We start from the raw sequence: 20,014 nt of genomic DNA on the forward strand, positions 1-20,014 counted from the left end.
AGAAAGAGGCCATTCAACCCATCGTGTCCTTGCTGGCCCTTTGAATGAGCTGTGCAACTTAACTCCACTCTCCTGCCCTTTACCTGTAGTCCTGTAAACTTTTCCAGTTCAGTTCAAATATTCATCCCTTTTGAAAGTTCCTATTGAATCTGCTTCCACCAGCCTTTCAGATAGTGCATTCCAGATCATAGCAACTCACTGCCTAATGTCTTCCCCCCCACCCTGTCCCTCTGGTTCTTTTGCCAATTACCCACATGTGTGCTGCCTGCTTACCAACTCTTATGACACTAGAAACAGCTTCTCCTTATTAAGAGGGTTGTATGGCTGGAGGAGGTCACAGAGATAGGGAGGGGCTATGACCATGGAGGGAATTGAACAAAAGGACAAGTATTTTAAAGGCTGAAGCCACCTGACATCTTCCTCAGTATGGAATGTGACTCACTATTAAAAGAAAGGATGTGTATTCAGATGATAAACATGCAGAAAGGTGAGTTTGTCCTTCTAAATATCACAAACAAATATAGAATGAAGGGGCGATCAATCTCCATATCTTCAACTAACAGCAACAGGGAAATAAGGAAATGAATGACTTTACATGCCTGGTCACCTTGGTACTGAAGTGACTGAAACTCAGAATCGGAACTCCAGGAAAACAAAACGCTGATAAATGTTAAACTGTTTTATTGATAAAACAATCATCTCTATTTAACTATTAAAAGATAAATTGTTGAACAGGTGTCCATACTGACTCACCTGACTGACCCCTCAAGCATTGGTTACAGAAGCCGCTGCTACCTTGGACCTCCGACCTCTAAGCTGTTGTTTGCCAGGACAATCTCTCAGCTCTGGCGCTGCCAAATGAATATCAGGGTCTCAGAGGAAGAAAAAAAATGAGGCCATGAATCTGAATTGGACAATTAGAGAAACAGAATTCAATTTTTAAGCTAAGCTATTTAAAATCACATCAAATAAATTGTTGCGCGGCCCTGGTGGGGAGTGAGAGTGGATAATGTTCACCGTTTCATACCGGTGTATTTCTCTGTTACGGAACATGAACTTTCCCTCCATTCAATGACAGGTAAATGTGAATACGGCCTATCTCCATCAGAAGGGCGGCAACGCGCAGGCGCGGAAAGGCTCCGCCCCCTGTGCCGATCTATCTGCGCGGGGCATGCGCAGTGCGGCTCCAGGAAGCTGAGCGGGGCCGAGCGCAGCCTTAGCTGCGCGAGTCTCAGCGGCTCTCAGAACCCGAATCGGAGCCGCTGGGCCCGGGGGGCACCATAAAACTGATGGTGCAGCGCTTCTTCCATCCTAGTCGCCGTTTCCCGGTTTCTTCTCCCCTTTCCACCGAGTCAGGAAGCCTGTGAGTATTGGCTGGTAAGTATTGTAGCCTTTTTTTCCCTTTCTCCAAAGTTAGTCCAAGGAGCTGGAAATTAAACATTCCAGTTGTCTGCAGAATAAGGGGGAGCTTCCCGAGATTTAAGTGACACCAACAGAAGGAAAGTGAGTAGCTGGTGAGTCTTCTATTTTATTTTTAAGTAATGAGGTTTATTAGTAGACGCCCTGTAAACCCGAGCATTGATCCACCCCTGGACCCTGTAAACCCGAGCATTAATCCACCCCTGGACCCTGTAAACCAGAGCATTAATCCACCCCTGGACCCTGTAAACCCGAGCATTGATCCACCCCTGGACCCTGTAAACCCGAGCATTGATCCACCCCTGGACCCTGTAAACCCGAGCGTTAATCCACCCCTGGACCCTGTAAACCCGAGCGTTAATCCACCCCTGGACCCTGTGAACACGAGCGTTAATCCACCCCTGGACCCTGTGAACACGAGCGTTAATCCACCCCTGGACCCTGTGAACACGAGCGTTAATCCACCCCTGGACCCTGTGAACACGAGCGTTAATCCACCCCTGGACCCTGTGAACACGAGCGTTAATCCACCCCTGGACCTGTAGGATTAAACTGTTGTAGTGCATACACAGAATTACAGCCCAGAAACAGGCCGTTTGGTCCCACAAGTCTGTGCTTGTGTTTATAATCCATATCATCCTCCTTCCAATCTAATTACCTCGTCCCACCCGATCCCCATATCTCTCTATTCCCTTTTCACTCATAAATGTATTGAGCCTCTCTTTAAACACATCATTGCCATCTGCTTCAACCACTCCACATGGCAGTGAGTTCCACATTCTCACCACTCTCTGAGTAGAGAAATTCCTCCTAAGTTCTCTATTTGACCTGTTAATGTCTGTCCTATATTGCTGCCCCCTTGTTCTGACTGACTGATAATTTTAAAGACCTCTATCAGATCTCCTCCTAGTCTTCTCTTTTCCAGAGAAAGGAGCCCCAGCCTGCTCAATCTTGCTGGATAGTAACATCCTCTCTGGTGACATCTTTGTAAATCTATTCTGCACTTTCTTCAGTCTTCAATATCCTTTTTTAATATGGAGACCAGAACTGCTCACAGTCCTTCTAAGTGAGGTTCTCTATAAATTTAACATTCCCTCCCTGCTGTTACATTGTATTCCTCTGGAAAAGAACATCAGCTCTTTCTTTGCTCTCTTATAGACTTATATTGCTCCTTTAGTGATTTATGTGACTCTTTTCTTTGGGATGTGGGCGTCGCTGGCTAGGACAGCATTTATTGCCCATCTCTAATTGCCCTTGAGAAGGTGATGGTGAGCTGCCTTCTTGAACCACTGCAGTTCTTGTATAGGTACACCTACAGTCCTATAAGGAAGGGATTTGCAGGATTTTGACCCCGTGACAGTGAAGGAATGGTGATATAGTTCCAAGTCAGGGTACTGTGTGACTTGGAGGGGAACTTGCAGGTGGTGGTGTTCCCATGCATCTGCTGTCCTTGTCCTTCTAGGTGGCGGAGGTCACGGGTTTGTCAATGGTTTGTTCAGAGAACTCTTTGCTCCTCTACTCCATTTAATTTCTTACATTCTAACCAATAACTGGCCTCCTTATTCCTCCTCCCAAAATGAACCAGCTCACATTTCACTATGTTGAATTTCATTTCCCATTTATCTGTTCAGTCTGCCAGCCTGTTTATGTCTTCCGAGTTTTAGTGCACTCCTCCATATTATTAGTTCTCCCACCCAATTTAGTGTCATCTGCACATTGTGAAAACATCCCTCTAATTCCTGAGTCCAAATGTGGGTAATGAACAGAAATCCCATTGTACTTCACACCATAGTTGATGGCCCGGGCAGTCTGGTTTCTGTATCATTTATTAATTTTCTTCATTGCTTTTCCCACCCCAATCTCCATGGGATGACACAAAAATAATCATCCATTCAACAATTGTAGCTTTCAATGGCAGAGTGTTCACCCAGGACTATTCATCGTTCAGAAAGTCCCCTATCAATGACCACAGGAGGCCAGTGCGCCAGTGTGGGATCGGGCTGTGCTCTGAGCATGTGTAGTGTGGGTGGTGGAGACAGACTGAGGCGGAACTGGCGACTCGGGAGGCGGGAGGAGATTGTGGGCAGGGTCAGGGCCCATGCATAGCCATCTTGGTGAGGGCACAGAGAGTGGGCGGGGCTTCAGGGTCTCTGTTCCCAACTGGGCCCCAGTGCCTGGGAGATGGAGCATCCTGAACAACAAAGTTTTAAGCAGCTTCACCCACTCCCAGGCTGCATGTGATGTTTGCAGCCTAGAGGAGTCCATGGGCTGTGTAGATATTCAGTGTGAGAGGTTACAGTCCCTGTGTAGTTACCTGAAGGGGCTGCTCCTCAACCTTTAGTGACACTTTAGCCCCACTGTCCTAATCTTTGGTTGCTCAGTGTGGAGGGGGGTGGGTAAGTCAGAGGATCATCTCCTGGACCTGCTCTTGGGCCTGGTTAAAGCGGCAATGTGTAGGGCCAGGGTGTACGGGGACCATGTTGGGGGCGGGGGTGTCACTCTGACTGACTGCCTCTCTTCCGTGGTTTTGTCCGTGCCTGGGGACCCTGAAGAGGGAGCACACTTGATATCGTTTGCGTCCGATGGGCAGTTCAGGGCACAGTGTCTCGTGGACACTGGTAACATTCTGGTTTAGTTGGGAAGTGTCCCTTTGCTTTAGCCTTCCACACTCAACATTGGCCAGTTGCCATCCTTCCATCTCTGAAAGATGAAGGACACGCAGCGAACAATCCATTGAGGTTGGGTGTCTTCTCTTGATGCACCTTTACTGATGGCTGTGAAGGCCAATCCTTGAGAGACAGGTACTGCCACAAGTGCTGCATGTGAAGCTGCCAAGTGATGCTGAGAGATTTTTTGGGGGATATTGGCGCCTCTTGCCAAGTTGCTGCAGCATCTGGTCATCGTGGTAATGCACACCAGTCCACAGGATATGTCACCATTTCCCTCTCTCTACAGCTTGTGACTCCCAAGTGCGATAGTCGACATTTAGGGCCTTCGTGTCACGCTTAAAGCATCCTTGAAGTGGAGTTTTGGGTGCCCCACTGGTCATCTGGCTCTGGCTACCTCACCATACAGAAGGTCCTTGGTTGTGCGATCATCTTCCATCCTGCGGACGTGTCTGATCCACTGAAGCCACCTCCATTTGATTAGTGGCCACACACTTGGGAGCTCTGCCTTTGAGAGGACTGTCACGTTTGTGATTTTGTCCTGCCAGGATGTACCCAGAATGCACTGCAGACAGTGAAGATGGAAATTATTGAGCTTTTCCTGGTAGCTGTAAGTCGCCTGTGTTTCACAGACATACAGCAAGGTGCTGAGAACACAGGCCTTATTAAACCATCAGCTTGGTCCAGAATCTGCTAACTACTTCCAGTGGGGTGTTATTTCATGTGATCAGTGGTGGAGATGCAACTCCCTGTCCCATGACCATGGTTTTCTTGATGCTTCTAGTCAAGGAGAAGCAGTTCCAGGCATTGGCACTAACTAGACCTAGTGATCACAAGGAGACACAATCTACCCAGTGTTCTTCACACCCACACCTGCCATCGAGCAGGTTGTGACACCGACCACTCTCTGATCAGCAGCAGAGTGAAGGTGCACCCCTGAAAGTTCCACAGTTCCAACATGACGGCCCATCACACATCAACATCCCTTACATACGCAATGATGCCAAATCCCAGCACTTCACACTGTCACTAGAACACTTGCTACCCACCAGAGCCTTAACAGGAAGCACCGATGGTGATATTGAGGAAGTTTGGAAGTCACTGAGCTCAATCATCTATGAAGCAGCAGAAGCATCATTTGGTAAAGGCAGGACCTGCAACAAGGGCTGGTTTGACACCTACTCAGCTGAGATGATATCTGTCATTGATGTAAACATTGAGGCCTGCATGATGCACAACATAAACCCAGCAGCTAAGACACTGCATGACCTGAAAGTAGCCAAGACAGCCATGCAGAGGAGAGGGAGATACTGCACAAACACTGAATCAGCTTATGTCAAGAAATCCAAACTGCATGTGACAAAGGAAATCTATGATTTATCTACAGAGGAATCAAGAGGGCATTTGGCCCTGTCATCACCAAAGTTACTCTCCTGAAGTCGGCTGATGGTGAAGTATTCACCAACAGAAGTAAAGAGATGTCTCACTGGGCTGAACACTACTGTGAGCTTTACTCCTAGGAGTCGGATGTCTCCCAGGACTCGAGTTCAACCAGTTCAGACCATAAACCCCATTTGACTGTTTTTTCCACCATGTGCTTGTCTTAAACTTGTTTTTTGTTTTTTTGCATTCAGGTAGAACTGTTCATTATTCTGTCATTAACACACTCCCTCTGGGTAAATGCTTTGTCTTTTACTACATTTTACAACATCTATTCGCACTCGCTTTGCCTTTTCTTCCATGACATCTTTGTCAGTTAATCTCTCCCACCCTCTGCCATATCATAGACCTTCCCTTTTGTTCTCCTTTCCTCCCCCCCCCCCCCCCGCCCCACCCCCATTCACTTGCTCAAAACCTATTACGTTTCTAACCTTTACCAGTTCTGATGAAAGGTCACAGACCTGAAACGTTAACTCTGCTTCTCTCTCCACAGATGCTGCCAGACCTGCTGAGTATTTCCAGCACTTTCTGTATTTATTTCAGACTTCCAGCATTTACACTATTTTGCTTTTGTTTGTACTTAGTTGCTGATTTTTGGCTTCTTTTACTTTGAAAGGGCCACACGTTTGGGGTGGGGGGGGGGGGAACAAGAGAGGAAAGAATGTTCTGTAGAAACTAGAATTGTCTGTTCTGAATTTCTATCCTGGACTGACAGTGCTGACTTTTGTAAACTCCTTTTACAGGGTATTAGAAGAGGAAGATTTACAGATGGGAAACTCAAATCAAACATTACATCAAGATTTTACTTGATGCATCAGGATCTGAATATCATTGGCCTTTGAATGTGGAAGGAGAAATGTTTGTCTGTTCTGTCTGTGGGAAAAGATTTCAAACATCAGTGTGACTGGAACAGCACCGAGACACACACACACCCGAGTGAGAGTGTTCCAGTGACTGACTGTGGAAAGAGCTTTAACCATTTACACACCTGAAAAAACATTGCACCATTCACAGCCGGGAGAAACTGTACACGTGTTCTGTGTGTGGACGAAGCTTCAACTGATCATCCAACCTGGAGAGACACATGGACACCCTCACCACGGAGAAACCATGGAAATGTGGGGACTGTGGGAAGGGATTCAATTATCCATCCAAGCTGGAAACTCATCGACACACTAACATCGGGGAGAGACCATTCACCTGCTGTGTATGTAGGAGGGAATTCCTTCATTCATTCATCCACCCTACTGAAACAGCAGCAAGTTCACACTGACGAGAGACTTTTTAAACTGCAGGACATGCTGTAAAATTTCTAGGTAACTGATATGCCATCGACGTGTTCACGCTGACCAGAGACCTTTCAACTGCTCTTACTGTGGGACTAGTTCAGGTAATCGTCTCACCTCGCTGTACACCAGCGCATTCACAATGGGGAGGAGGCTGATCACCAACTCTGGGTGTGGGAAGGGATTCACTCAGTCATCCAACTGGCTGACACACCAGTGAGTTCACACTGGGGAGAATCTGTTCACCTGCTCCGTTTGTGGGAAGGGATTTACTTGTTCATCTGCCCCGGCTGACACACAAGAACGTTCACACTGGTAAGAGACCTTTTAAATGATCTGAATGTGAGATGAGCTTTAAAAGCAAACATGAAATGGTGACTCATCAATGCACTCACACCGAGGAGAGGCCATTCTCTTGCGCTGTGTGTGGGAAGGGATTCACACAGTCATCCACCCTGCTGTCACACCCATGCGTTCACTCTGAGGAGAGACCGTTCTGCTGCGCTGAGTGTGGGAAGAGATTCACCTGTTCATCCACCCTGCTGAGACACCAGCAAGTTCACACAGGGGAGAGGCCTTTCACTTGCTCTGTGTGTGGGAAGGGATTCACACAGTCATCCACCCTGCTGTCACACCATCGAGTTCACTCTGGGGAGAGGCCGTTTACCTGCTCCGAGTGTGGGAAGGGTTTCTCTCAGTCATCGAACCTATTGAGACACCAGCGAGTTCACTCTGGGGAGAGGCCATTTACCTGCTCCGAGTGTGGGAAGGGATTCACTCAGTTATCAAACTTACTGACGCACCAGCGAGTTCACACCGGGGAGAGGCTGTTCATCTGCTCTGAGTGTGGGAAGAGATTCACTCGATTATCCAACCTGCTGACACACAAGAACATCCACAGTGGTAAAAGACCTTTTAAATGTTCTGAATGTGAGAAGACCTTTAAAAGCAGACGTGACATGGTGACACACCAACGTACTCACACTGGGGAGAGGCCGTTTATATGCACTGAGTGTGGGAAGGGATTCACCCATTCATCCAAACTGCTAAGACACCAGCGAGTTCACACTGGGGAGAGGCCATTCACCTGCTCCGAGTGTGGGGAGAGATTCACTCAGTCATCCCACTTGCTGACACACCAGCGAGTTCACACTGGGGAAACCCCTTTCAAGTGCTCTCACTGCGGGACTGGATTCAGGCAATCATCCGAACTCACAGTACACCAGCGAGTTCACACTGGGGAGAGGCCATTCACCTGCTCGGAGTGTGGGAAGGGATTCACTCAGTCATCCACCCTGCTGAAACACCAGCGAGTTCACACTGGGGAGAGGCCATTCACCTGCTCGGAGTGTGGGAAGAGATTCACTTGTTCATCCAACTTGCTGAGACACCAGCGAGTTCACAAGTGACTGCGGGGGTTGGATTCTGCTGTTAATCACATCCAGGACTGAATCATGTTCATTCTAATGGTTAAAGAAAGATCTGCATGTATACAGCACCTTCCACTACCTCAGGACATGTTAAAGTGCTTTACAGTCAATGAAGTACAGTTGAAGTGTAGTCACTGTTATAATGTAGGAAACACAGCAGCCAATTGCACACAGCAAACTCTCTGGAGTGGGACTTAAACCCACAACCTTCTGACTGAGAGGTAACAATGATAACAACTGAGTCACAGTCAGGGTTCATTTCTGTTGCTGTGAACTGCTGTTAGGATCACTGGACCTTGTAACATGATTATATCTTATAGATTGTGATTTGTTTTTTAAAAGTACAAGATGGAATCCAGGAGGTCAGCTGACCTCACCTCCACTCTGTAAAAGGTTACCAGGACAACAGAGGGAACAGATCAAAGACTGTTTTCTGAAGAACAGAGACTACAGCACTAACACCTGATGAACAATGGGTTTCACCCTCCCAGACTTTTGGATTGTAAAACAAGGAGTCAGTCATTGAGAACATGTAAATGCACCGGCAGGTGGGAACACCTGGGGGCAGTGGAAAGGCCGAGTAACTTTGTGAAACTAGACTTCTGGTCTTTGTATTTTGGAGAAGAACAATCAACTATTGAATTCTAGGACCAGATAAGAGAGAGAGAGTGAGAGAACGTCTGCTTTGTGAAGATATACAGTGAAAGGCTGTGGAAATTTGAACTTTTTTTTTTAAGAGTTGAAGTTTGCGGAGGGGTAAAGGGCCCACAGGATCACCGGAAATCACATTATCAACGGCTATCTTGGTCAGAAACGCTTGGAGAAGTGAAGGAAGGAAAAATTATTTTTTTTTTTGAAAAGTCTGGGAGATCCAGCACATCGAAACTGGGTGGAATTTGGGACTTTAAACTGCAAACTATTTCTTCATCAAAAAGAACTGCAGTGAGATATTCAAGAGTTGAATAAAGAAAATATCTTTGATTGTAATTTGGAGTATCAGCAATTACAAAGTGCTATTCAGTTAATTGGGATTTCTATTAATTTAGTTGTTAATACAAAAGACTTAAAACATGAAATCTTGTGTAATTTGTTAAATTGGTCTGGGGGTTGTAATGCTAGGCCCCCACCTGCCAAGAATGAGGTATATTACTTTTGTCATGAGCACTGATTTTTAACTGTTACGGGAGTGAGGGGAGGACTTGTTAAACAGATCAGCTGTGGCTGGAAAAGACATTTGCATTTTAACAGACAGTGTTTGGAAGGGCAAAGGACCATTCCCTGACACATTCAACCCACAATGTACTTTTGATCACCAGACGTTGAAGGTGGGGGAGCTCGCATTCCAGGTTGACTGCTAAGATAGCCGAATACACAAACAGACATGGTCAAACCAGCTAGTCACATGACTAACCTGCTGGGCAACCTGAGTTTTTTGAATTTGTACAAACAGTTTCGGCAGAAAGTCTGTTTGCTCCTGGACTGAGAAGGTCTCTCTCCTGTCTGCTCCCATCTCTTTCTCAAGCCTCTGAATCCACTGAAGACACATGAACCCCAAGAGAGAAATGTCTCCTACAATGTACAAGGTTTAAGAAGAATACTGGGCCCCAATGAAAAGCAAGATCTGCCTACAATCAAGGACTCTACATTGAGCTCAAAGAACCGTAGCAACAACTCTTCATACATTGCCTCAAACCTTCCTACTTTATTTTTCTTCTCTTTTCTGTCTCTATTTGCATGTATGTATTGCGTATACATGCTAGCATGGGCGCATAGTGTATCCGTAGGCATTAACCAAATTAGAGTTTAAGTTTAATAAATTTCAACTTTTCTTCTTTAAAACTGAGAAAGCCTGTTTGTGCTGGTTTCTTTGCCTTATAATTGGAAAGCGGTGAACAAGGATTCACCAAGGGGGAGCTAAAAAACACGTGTGTTCGAAATTAAACTGCTACAGTAAGACCAGGTAAAGGCTGAAAGGGAGCCCTAGATCTCTTTCTCACCTGGTCGTAACAGGGGTCATATCTCTTTTTTCGCATTAAATATCTCTCTGAGGTAACAACTGGAAAGTGGGATTAATCTGGATACCTCTTTTTCAGCTAGCACAGACACAATGGGCTGAATGGCCTCCTATGACACGGCTTTGCTATGTTTCTATTCTGACAATTGGGGATTGTTTCTGCTGATATTAATAACTTGGCTGGAGTTTATTATTCTGGTGAAATGTTTAATAAATCAGCTTTGTATTAAACACACTGTTGTAGAATTTTGTCTTTCCCACCTGAGTGTTTAGCATCACCTGACTGGAGCTCAGAAAGGACAATCTGGGGGGAGGATCGTACGGCAGGAACAGAACTTCAGCCTGAACACAGTCCTTCAAGATCACACTGAGAGGGACAAACGGCACTTTGGTCTTTCTCGTCTCTCTTCACTGACAGCAAAGTCCCCGTGTGGGTTCATCCTGAGGCCTGTAAGAAATGTGTCCCAGCCGCTCTCTTCCATGGTTCAGAGCTCCTGAGCACAGAACAGAAGGCTCCTTTACAACTGTGTTTAAGGTTAGGAAGAACAACAGTGAATGCTGGAAACGTGCTGTCAAATCAGAGATTGGTGTAAAACTGTGATCTGTTCCTGACTGAAAGTGAAACAGCAGGTTTAAGTTTCCAACCTGAAAATGTCTTTGGTAATAATTTTACACAAATTTAACATGTCCTGAGTCAATCATTTTAAGGCAGGCATTAACTCATTTCAAATATTCTAGTTGAAAATAAATTGGTTACATTCAGCATGTTAACTGCTGGTACAATTATACAACAGCCATTTAATCTCCAGATAAAGAAGGATCTGTAATGTGTTTCCAAGAATTCCCTATTGATGTGTTCATGTTAATGGCTGGAACATCCCGGGGGATGCGATCCCGACAGTTGTTGTGGGATCATTCCCACTGTGAAACTCCACCACTGACCCCACTGAAGGTTGCAGACTTGGGGAGTTTTTTTCATGGGATGGGCATGTCGCTGGCAAAAGTTTCCCCATCCCTAGTTGCCCTTGAAAAGGTGTTGGTGAGCTGTCTTCTTGAACCACTGCAGTCCATTTGGTGTAGATACACCTAAGTGCTGCTCGGAAGGAGTTCCCGGTTTTTGACCCAGGGACAGTGAAGGAACGGCGATATCATTCCAAATCAGGATGGTGTGTGACTTGGAGGGGAACTTGCAGGTGATGGTGTTCCCATGTGTCTGCTCTTGTCCTTCTACGTGGTAGAGGTCGCAGGTTCAGAAGGTGCTGTGGAAGGAGGTATGGTGAGATCCAGTGCATCTTGTAGATCTTACTGCTGCCACTGTGTGTCAGTGGTGGAGGGAGTGAATATTTGTGAATGGGGTGCCAATCAAGCGGGCTGCTTTGTCTTGAATGGTGTTGAGCTTCTTGAGTGTTGTTGGAGCTGCACCCATCCAGGCAAGTGGAGAGTATTCCATCACAGTCCTGACTTGTGCCTTGTATTTGGTCGACTGGCCTTGGGGAGTCAGGAATCACAGAATCGTTACAGTGCAGGAGGCCATTTGGCCCAAAAGGTCTGCACTGGCTCTCCGAAAGAGCAATTCCCTCAGTTCCGTTCCCCTGCCTTCTCCCCGTAACCCTGCACATTCTTCCTTTTCGTATAACTGTCTAATGCCCTTTTGAATGCTTCAATTGAACCTGCCTCCACCACGTTCTCAGGCAGTGCATTCCAGACCTTGACCACTCGCTGCGTGAATAAGTTTTTTCTCATGTCACTGTTGCTTCTCTTACCAAATACTTTAAATCTGTGCCCTCTCGTCCTCGATCCTTTCACGAGTAGGAACAGTTTCTCTCTATCTACTCTGTCCAGATCCATCGTGATTTTGAATCCCTCTATCAAATCACCTCTCAGCCTTCTCTTCTCCAAAGAAAACAGTCTTAACTTCTCCAATCTATCTTCATAACTGAAATTCCTCACATCTGGAACCATTTCCGTGAATCTTTTCTCTACTTTCTCCAATGCCCTCACGTCTTTCCTCCAGTGCGGCCCCAGAACTGAACGCAATATTCCAGCTCAGGCCGAACTAGTGTCTTATACAAGTTCAACATAACTTCCTTGCTCTTGTCCTCTATGCCCCTATTAATAAAGCCCAGGATACGGTATGCTTTATTAACTGCTCTCTCAACCTGTCCTGCCACCTTCAATGGCTTATGCACATATACACCCAGGTCCCTCTGCTCCTGCACCCCCTTTAGAATTGTGCCCTTTATTCTATATTGTCTCTCCATGTTCTTTCTACCAAAATGAATCACTTCACATTTCTCTGCACTGAACTTCATCTGCCACCTGTCTGCCCATTCCACCAACTTGTCTATGTCCTTTTCGAGCTCTACACTATCCTCCTCACAGTTCACAACACTTCCAAGTTTCATATCATCTGCAAATTTTGAAATTGTGCCCTGTACACCAAGGTCTAGGTCATTAATATATATCAGGAAAAGCAAGGGTCCCAACACTGATCCCTGGGGAACTCCACTACAAACCTTCCTCCAGCCCAATAAACATCCATTAACCACTGTTCTTTGTTTTCTGTCACTCAGCCAATTCTGTATCCATGTTGCTACCGTCCCTTTTATTCCATGAGCTACAAGTTTGCTCACAGATCTGTTTTGTGGAACTGTATTGAATTTTTCGAGGAGGTGACAAATGTGTCAATGAGGGTAAAGCAGTTGATGTAGTCTGCATGGATTTCAGTAAGGCTTTTGATAAGGTCCCACATGGGAGATTGGTTAAGAAGGTAAGAGCTCATGGGACCCAGGGCAATTTGGCAAATTGGATCCAAAATTGACTCAGTGGCAGGAGGGTGATGGTCAAGGGTTGTTTTTGCGAGTGGAAGCCTGTGATCAGTGGTGTACCGCAGGGATCGGTGCTGGGACCCTTGCCGTTTGTAGTGTTTATTAATGATTTAGACGTGAATATAGGAGGTATGATCAGTAAGTTCGCAGCTGACATGAAAATTGGTGTCATAAATAGTGAGGAAAGCCTTAAATTACAGGACAATATAGATGGGCTGGTAAGATGGGCAGAGCAGTGGCAGATGGAATTTAATCCTGAGAGGTGTGAGGTGATGCATTTTGGGAGGACTAACAAGGCCAGGGAATATACAATGGATGGTAGGACCCTAGGAAGTACAGAGGGTCAGAGGGACCTTGGTGTACTTGTCCATAGATCACTGAAGGCAGCAGCACAGGTAGATAAGATGGTTAGGAAGACATATGGGATACTTGACTTTATTAGCAGAGGCATAGAATTTAAGAGTAGTGAGGTTATGATGGAGCTGTATAAAACGCTAGTTAGGCCACAGCTGGAGTACTGTGTACAGTTCTGGTCACCACACTATAGGAAGGATGTGATTGCAGTGGAGAGGGTACAGAGGAGATTCACCAGGATGTTGCCTGGGCTGGAGCATTTCAGCTATGAAGAGAGACAGGATAGGCTTCCTTCGAGCAGAAAAGGCTGAGGGGGGACCTGATTGAGGTATACAAAATTATGAGGTGCATTGATAGGATAGATAGGAAGAAACTTTTTCCCTTAGCGGAGGGGTCAATAACTATGGCGGAAAGATTTAAGGTAAGGGGCAGGAGGTTTAGAGTGGTTTTGAGGAAAACTTTTTTCACCCAGAGGGTGGTTGGAATCTGGAACACACTGCCTGAAGGGGTGGTAGAGGCAGGAACCCTCACAACATTTAAGAAGTATTTAGATGAGCACTTGAAACGCCATAGCATACAAGACTACAGGCCAAGTGCTGGAAAATGGGATTAGAATATATAGGTGCTTGACGGCCGGCACAGACATGATGGGCCAAAGGGCCTGATTCCGTGCTGTATAACTCTATGACTTTATCACCTCTATATATCAAATGCTTTTAGAAAGTCCATGTATACCACATAAACAGCATTTCCCTCATCAACCCTTTCTGTTACCTCCTCAAAAAAACTCCAGCAAGTTAGTTAAACATGATTTTCCCTTAAGAAATCCGTGCTGACTTTTCTTAATTAAATCACATTTGTCCATGTGACTATTGATTTTATCCTGAATTATTTTTTCCAGAAGTTTTCCCACCACCGACCTTAAACTGACTGGCCTGTAGTTGCTGGGTTAACGTTTCTTCAGTTCCGAAGAAGGGTCACTGACCCGAAACGTTAACTCTGCTTCTCTTTCCACAGAGGCGGCGAGACCTGCTGAGTATTTCCAGCATTTCTTGTTTTTATTTCAGATTTCCAGCATCCGCAGTATTTTGCTTCTTTATTACTGTAGTTGCTGGGCTTATCTTTACACCTTTTTTTGAACAAGGTTGTAACGTTTGCAATTCTCCAGTCCTCTGGCACCATCCCCGAGTCTAAGGTGGACTGAAAAATTATGGCCAGTGCCTCTGCAATTCCCACCCTCACTTCCTTCAGTATCCTTGGATGCATCTCGTCCGGTCCGGGTGCTTTATATACAGGCAGCCTATCTAATACTTCCTCTTTATCAACTTTAAACCCCTCTAGTGTCTGAATTACCTCCTCTTTCAACATTGCCTGGGTTGCATCTTCTTCCTTGGTAAAGACAAATGCAAAATATTCATTTAATACCTCAGCTATGCCCTCTGCCTCCATGTGTAAATCCCCTAATCGGCCCCACTCCTCCTTTTACCATCCTTTTATTATTTATATGTCTATAGGAAACTTTGGGATTTCCCTTAATGCTCGCAGCCGGTCTCTTTTCATGCTCTTTCTTTGCTTTTTCACTCTGGACCTTCTATATTCAGCCTCGTTCTCAATAGTATTTTCTACCTGGCATCTGTCATAAGCGCACTTTTTCTTCTTTATCTTAATCTCTACTTCTTCTGTCATCCAGGGAGCTCTGGATTTGTTTACCCTGCCTTTCCCCTTTGACAGAACATACCTCGACTGTGCCTGAACTATCTCTTCTTTGAAGGTAGCCCATTGTTCATCTCCCGATTTTCCTGCCAGCTTTTGACTCCAATTTATTCGCCCCAGCTCCATTCTTACCCCATTGAAGTTGGCCTTCCCCCAGTTAATTATTCTTACCCTGGATTGCTCCTTGTCCTTTTACGTAGTCAGCCTAAACCTTATCATACAATGATCTCTATCCCCGAAATGCTCTCCTACTGATAACTGATCCACTTGGCCCACCTCATTTCCAAGAACTAGGTCCACCAGTGCCTCCTTTCTCATTGGACTGGCAACCTATTGTTGTAGAATATTTTCCTGAACACTCTCTAGGAACTGTTGCCCCTCACTGCCCTTAACACTACTATTATCCCAGTCTATGTTTGGATAATTAAAGTCTCCCATGATAACTACCCTGTAACTTTTGCATCTCTGAAATTTCCTTGCAAATTTTGTTCCTTCTTGTCCTTCCCACTAGCTGGTGGCCTTTAGACAACACCGAGTGATGTAACTGCCCTTTTTTGTTCCTTAGCTCTAGACAAATTGATTCTGTCCTCGACCCCTCTGGGACATCTTTTTTCTCCAGCACTGCAATGCTCTCCTTAATCAATACAGCCAACCCTCCCCCTTTTTCCCTTCCCGATCTTTCCTAAACACCTTGTATCCAGGAATATTTAACACCCAGTCCTGCCCTTCTTTGAGCCAGGTCTCTGTCCTAGCCACAACATCATATTTCCACATGGCAATCTGTGCCTGTACCTCACTAATCTTATTAACCACACTCGGTGCATTCACAAACATGCACATTAACCCTGATTCAGAATTTATTACTTTCTCCTTTACTCTAAACCCACGTAATAACTTATTATTCCCTACTCTTATGCTATCTATCTCCCCCAGTATTCAGTGCTCCTTGGTATTCCTTTCTGATACTTGCTCCTGGGTCCCACACCATGACAAGTTACCAGTTTTGCTTCCCTCCAATCTGAGCTCCCTATTCCTGAAACAGCACTAGCAAATCACCCTGCGAGGATATTCGACCCAGTCCTGCTAAGCTGCAACCCGTCCATCTTGTACAGGTCCCACCTGTCCCAGAACTGGTCCAATGTTTCAGAAATCTGACGCTCCCCCTCCTACACCAGTTCTCCAGAATTAGAGTCCTAGAGAGATACAGCACTGAAACAGGCCCTTCAGCCCACCGAGTCTGTGCTGACCAACAACCACCCACTTATACTAATCCTACATTAATCCTATATTCCCTACCACATCCCCACCATTCTCCTACCACCTACCTACACAAGGGGCAATTTACAATGGCCAATTTACCTATCAACCTGCAAGTCTTTGGCTGTGGGAGGAAACCGGAGCACCCGGCGGAAACCCACGCGGTCACAGGAAGAACTTGCAAACTCCGCACAGGCAGTACCCAGAACTGAACCCGGGTAGCTGGAGCTGTGAGGCTGCGGTGCTAACCACTGCGCCACTGTGCTGCCCCCAGCCTCTGAACGCTCTTGTAGCCACAGTATTTTTGTGGCTGGTCAAGGTAGCTTTCTCGTCAATTTTAACCCTGCAGGATGCTGGTGGTGTTGGATTCAGTGATGTTAATGCTGGTAAATGTAAAAGGGAGATAGTTAAATTCTCTCTGCTTGGAGGTGGTCATTGCCTGACACTTGTGTGGTGTGAATGTTACTTGGTCGTGGGGCCTTCAGAGTGGACTTTGAGAAAGTTGGTTTTCAATATTTTAACAAATACATGGCGAGGAACCAGAGGAATCCTTACTAAGGAACTGTCTGAGTTTTAACCTGTCACCATAGATCTAGAAATGAATGATGCCTGATTCCCCGAACTGTCTTACATTGAACCCAGTTTGGAACAAGATGGATTCTGTTTCCAGGAGAATCGGGACAAATATCACCCACAATTGAGGGAGACAAAAGCAGCCATTAGAGAAGCTGAGAGATCTTTGGAAAAGAAGCTGGTGAACAATTCATCGAACCCAATCAGTATATCCTTCCATTCCTTTCTCCCTCATGTACTTATCTAGCTTCCCCTTAAATGTATCTCTGTTATTTGTTAATGACTATCTGATATCTATCACCATTAGTTTTGGAATCACCCGCAGGTGGAAACATTTTCTCTGCATCCACCCAGTAAAACCCTTCTCTAACCTTAAAGACTATCAGATGACGCATCAACCATCTCCTCTATCTCAAGAAAGGAGCTCCAGCCTGTTCAGCCTTTCCTGATAAGTTTATCCTCTCAGTTCTAAGATCAACCTTGCAAATCTTCTTTGCACCTTTTCCCACTGCCTCCATATCCTTTTGATAATATGCAGACCAGAACTGTTCACAGTTCTCCAGTGTGATCAAAGCAAGGTACAAGTTTAACACAAATTCACTTCTTTTCAATTCAATCCCTCTGGAAATGAACCCTCATTCTTCATTTGCTTCTTTAAGGCTTTACTCACCTGTGTTGCTATTTTTATTGGTCTGTGTATCTGTACTCTCAATCCCTTTGCTCCTCTACCCCATTTTAGACTCTTATTTTCCAAGTAGTAGTTGGCTTCCTTATTCGGCCTACCAAAAAAATCATAGCACATTTATCTATTTGGAAATACATTTGCCTATTGCAATCCCCTTCTGCAAGTTCATTGATGTCTTTGTGCATTGTGCGATGTTTCTAAAAAGGCTGCTCTGCAGTAAGACAAAGGGAAATTTCCCATCTCCACTCATGGTGCGCTGGCAAGGATGAGGAATGGCCGCGTGGAAACCTTTGGCGGGCCGGATCCTGGCCCGTGGGTCATATGTTGGACAGTCATGTTCTACATGATTTTCACTAAGCTGCTTGATAGGGTTTGTAGAAGGAACATCCCTCAGCATGTCACGAATTTGTGATTTTTAAAAATATAAATGGTGGACATTAAAGCCTTCAAATTCCTGTTCATGAGAAGACACTTCTGCAAACATAACAGTGGGCCACAGTTTTCTCCGAGCTCTCTTAATGTTTCACCGTTAACTGAATTCCATGCACAAGCCATGTTGAAAATGGCACCTTTAATGTTATAATTTGATTGAAAGTTTTGAATTGTGCCTTCATGATTGATTAACTTTCTTAGAAAATCTCACCTGTAAAAACACTTCATATTCTGGATGGCACCCGGGACCATTGGTTAAATCAATGAGGTAATATTGTCAGGCAGGAAGATGGTCAAAATATGACGGACATTAACTTCGATTCATGAGAGTGAGTTTGATAATTGTCTAATAAAGGAATAGCTTTGCTATCTTCAGGTGTTCTTATTTTTCTAAAATGTTCTTTCACTCCAGGTACAAAAACATAGTGAAACCAATCATAAAAAATGTCTTTGTCCCTCCACGCATTACTTTATGCTTTGTGATCAACAGGTAAATGTTTTACACCTTTAAATGCAGTTCGATTATATTTGTTGATTGCCAGAAGCTTGACTCGGTTCGTTCCCACGGCATTGGCACATGCAAGCACAGTTATTCTATCTTTATTTGGTTTAAAACCTGCAGCAGTGGAATCACTCGCACCAGCTAGGGTAGAATTAGGCAAACAGTGCCAAAATAGGCCTGTTGCATTTGTTCTGGGAATAGATCATGTTCAGCAATTAATTTGTTGAAGAAATCACAATATTTTTCTGCAGCCTCATGGTCAGCTGATTTTTGTTCACCGGTTACATCCAGCCTTCTAATGCCATGTCGCCGTTTAAAGCAGGAAAACCATCCATTGGAAAATGCACATGGTTCAGTCAATTCCGTTTGCTTGTGAAATAAGCATTGGGCCTGAGACTGGGGAACCCCTGGAGCAAAAACCATGAATACAATACACTGTCTAGCTGCTCTAATTTAGGTTGATGTAGAGGACGGTGTTGTTCAACAGCTTTATTAGTCTCAGAACCAGCAAAAAATTTCAACAACTGGTCTTTTTGACTCTTGATGGTTGATGAACCAACATTATATTCATTCATCAACACGTTACAATTTTCACTTTTTTCAAGATGCCGCAAATGTCTTTTCTGGTGTAGCCTCAACACAACACATCCACTTTCCCCCTTTTCCTGCCAATGCTTTATTGGATGCCATAACAGACGGGTGGGGAGATAAATCACCAAACTGCATAAGCACAGCGACACAACAAGATGGACTGTCAGCAGCACCACTCAGATTACTATCAGCGGCATCACTAACTACAGGACAGTAATGTCCAGAACAATCGGCTGCACTCGGGGAAAACTCAGCATTGGGAGACAAGCCTCAGAAGTTTTTCGAAATTCTCGGTAGTAGAGCTTTCCAATTGGTATAATGCCAGATGACAAAGATTTTTCTGTGTATAACTATGCTTTACACTTAAATGTAGGGGACCTGATTAAGAAGTTTCCAGGTCAGACAAAAAGTGACCGTGTGGTTGATAGTGAGGAAGAAAGCAGTAGACTGCAGGAGGATATCAATGGACTGATCAGGTGGGCAGAAAATTACAAATGGAATTCAATCTGGAGAAGTGTGAGGTAATGCATTTGGGGAGGGTTAAAAAGACAAGGAAATACACAATAAATGGTAGGATACTGAGCAGTGTAGAGGAACAGAGGGACCTTGGAGTGCATGTCCACAAATTCCTGAAGGTGGCTGGACAGGTAGATAAGGTGGTTAAGAAGGCATACGTGATGCTATCTTGTGTTAGCCAAAGCATAGGATACAAGAGCTGGGAGGTTATATTGGAACTGCAAAAAACACTGGTTAGGCCACAGCTGGAGTACTGTGTGCAGTTCTGGTCACCGCATTACAGGAAGAATGTGGTTGCATGAGAGAGG

The 20,014-nt window shown here is 45.1% G+C and overlaps 1 protein-coding gene and 1 pseudogene across 1 annotated transcript; one reads left to right on the plus strand and one right to left on the minus strand.

Moving 5' to 3' along the window:
* Positions 1-1,192: 1,192 nt before the first annotated feature.
* Positions 1,193-10,486, plus strand: LOC137349265 (zinc finger protein 256-like). Its single transcript, XM_068014787.1, has 2 exons — positions 1,193-1,377; positions 6,269-10,486. Exon 2 carries the CDS (start codon positions 7,159-7,161, stop codon positions 8,218-8,220), a length of 1,062 nt encoding a protein of 353 aa, XP_067870888.1. The 5' UTR covers positions 1,193-1,377; positions 6,269-7,158; the 3' UTR covers positions 8,221-10,486.
* A 4,856-nt stretch (positions 10,487-15,342) lies between these two features.
* On the minus strand, positions 15,343-19,447 carry LOC137348768 (jerky protein-like; annotated as a pseudogene).
* Positions 19,448-20,014: the final 567 nt, after the last annotated feature.

Source organism: Heterodontus francisci, chromosome 34 (assembly GCF_036365525.1).
Source record: "Heterodontus francisci isolate sHetFra1 chromosome 34, sHetFra1.hap1, whole genome shotgun sequence".
Classification (NCBI taxonomy): domain Eukaryota; kingdom Metazoa; phylum Chordata; class Chondrichthyes; order Heterodontiformes; family Heterodontidae; genus Heterodontus; species Heterodontus francisci.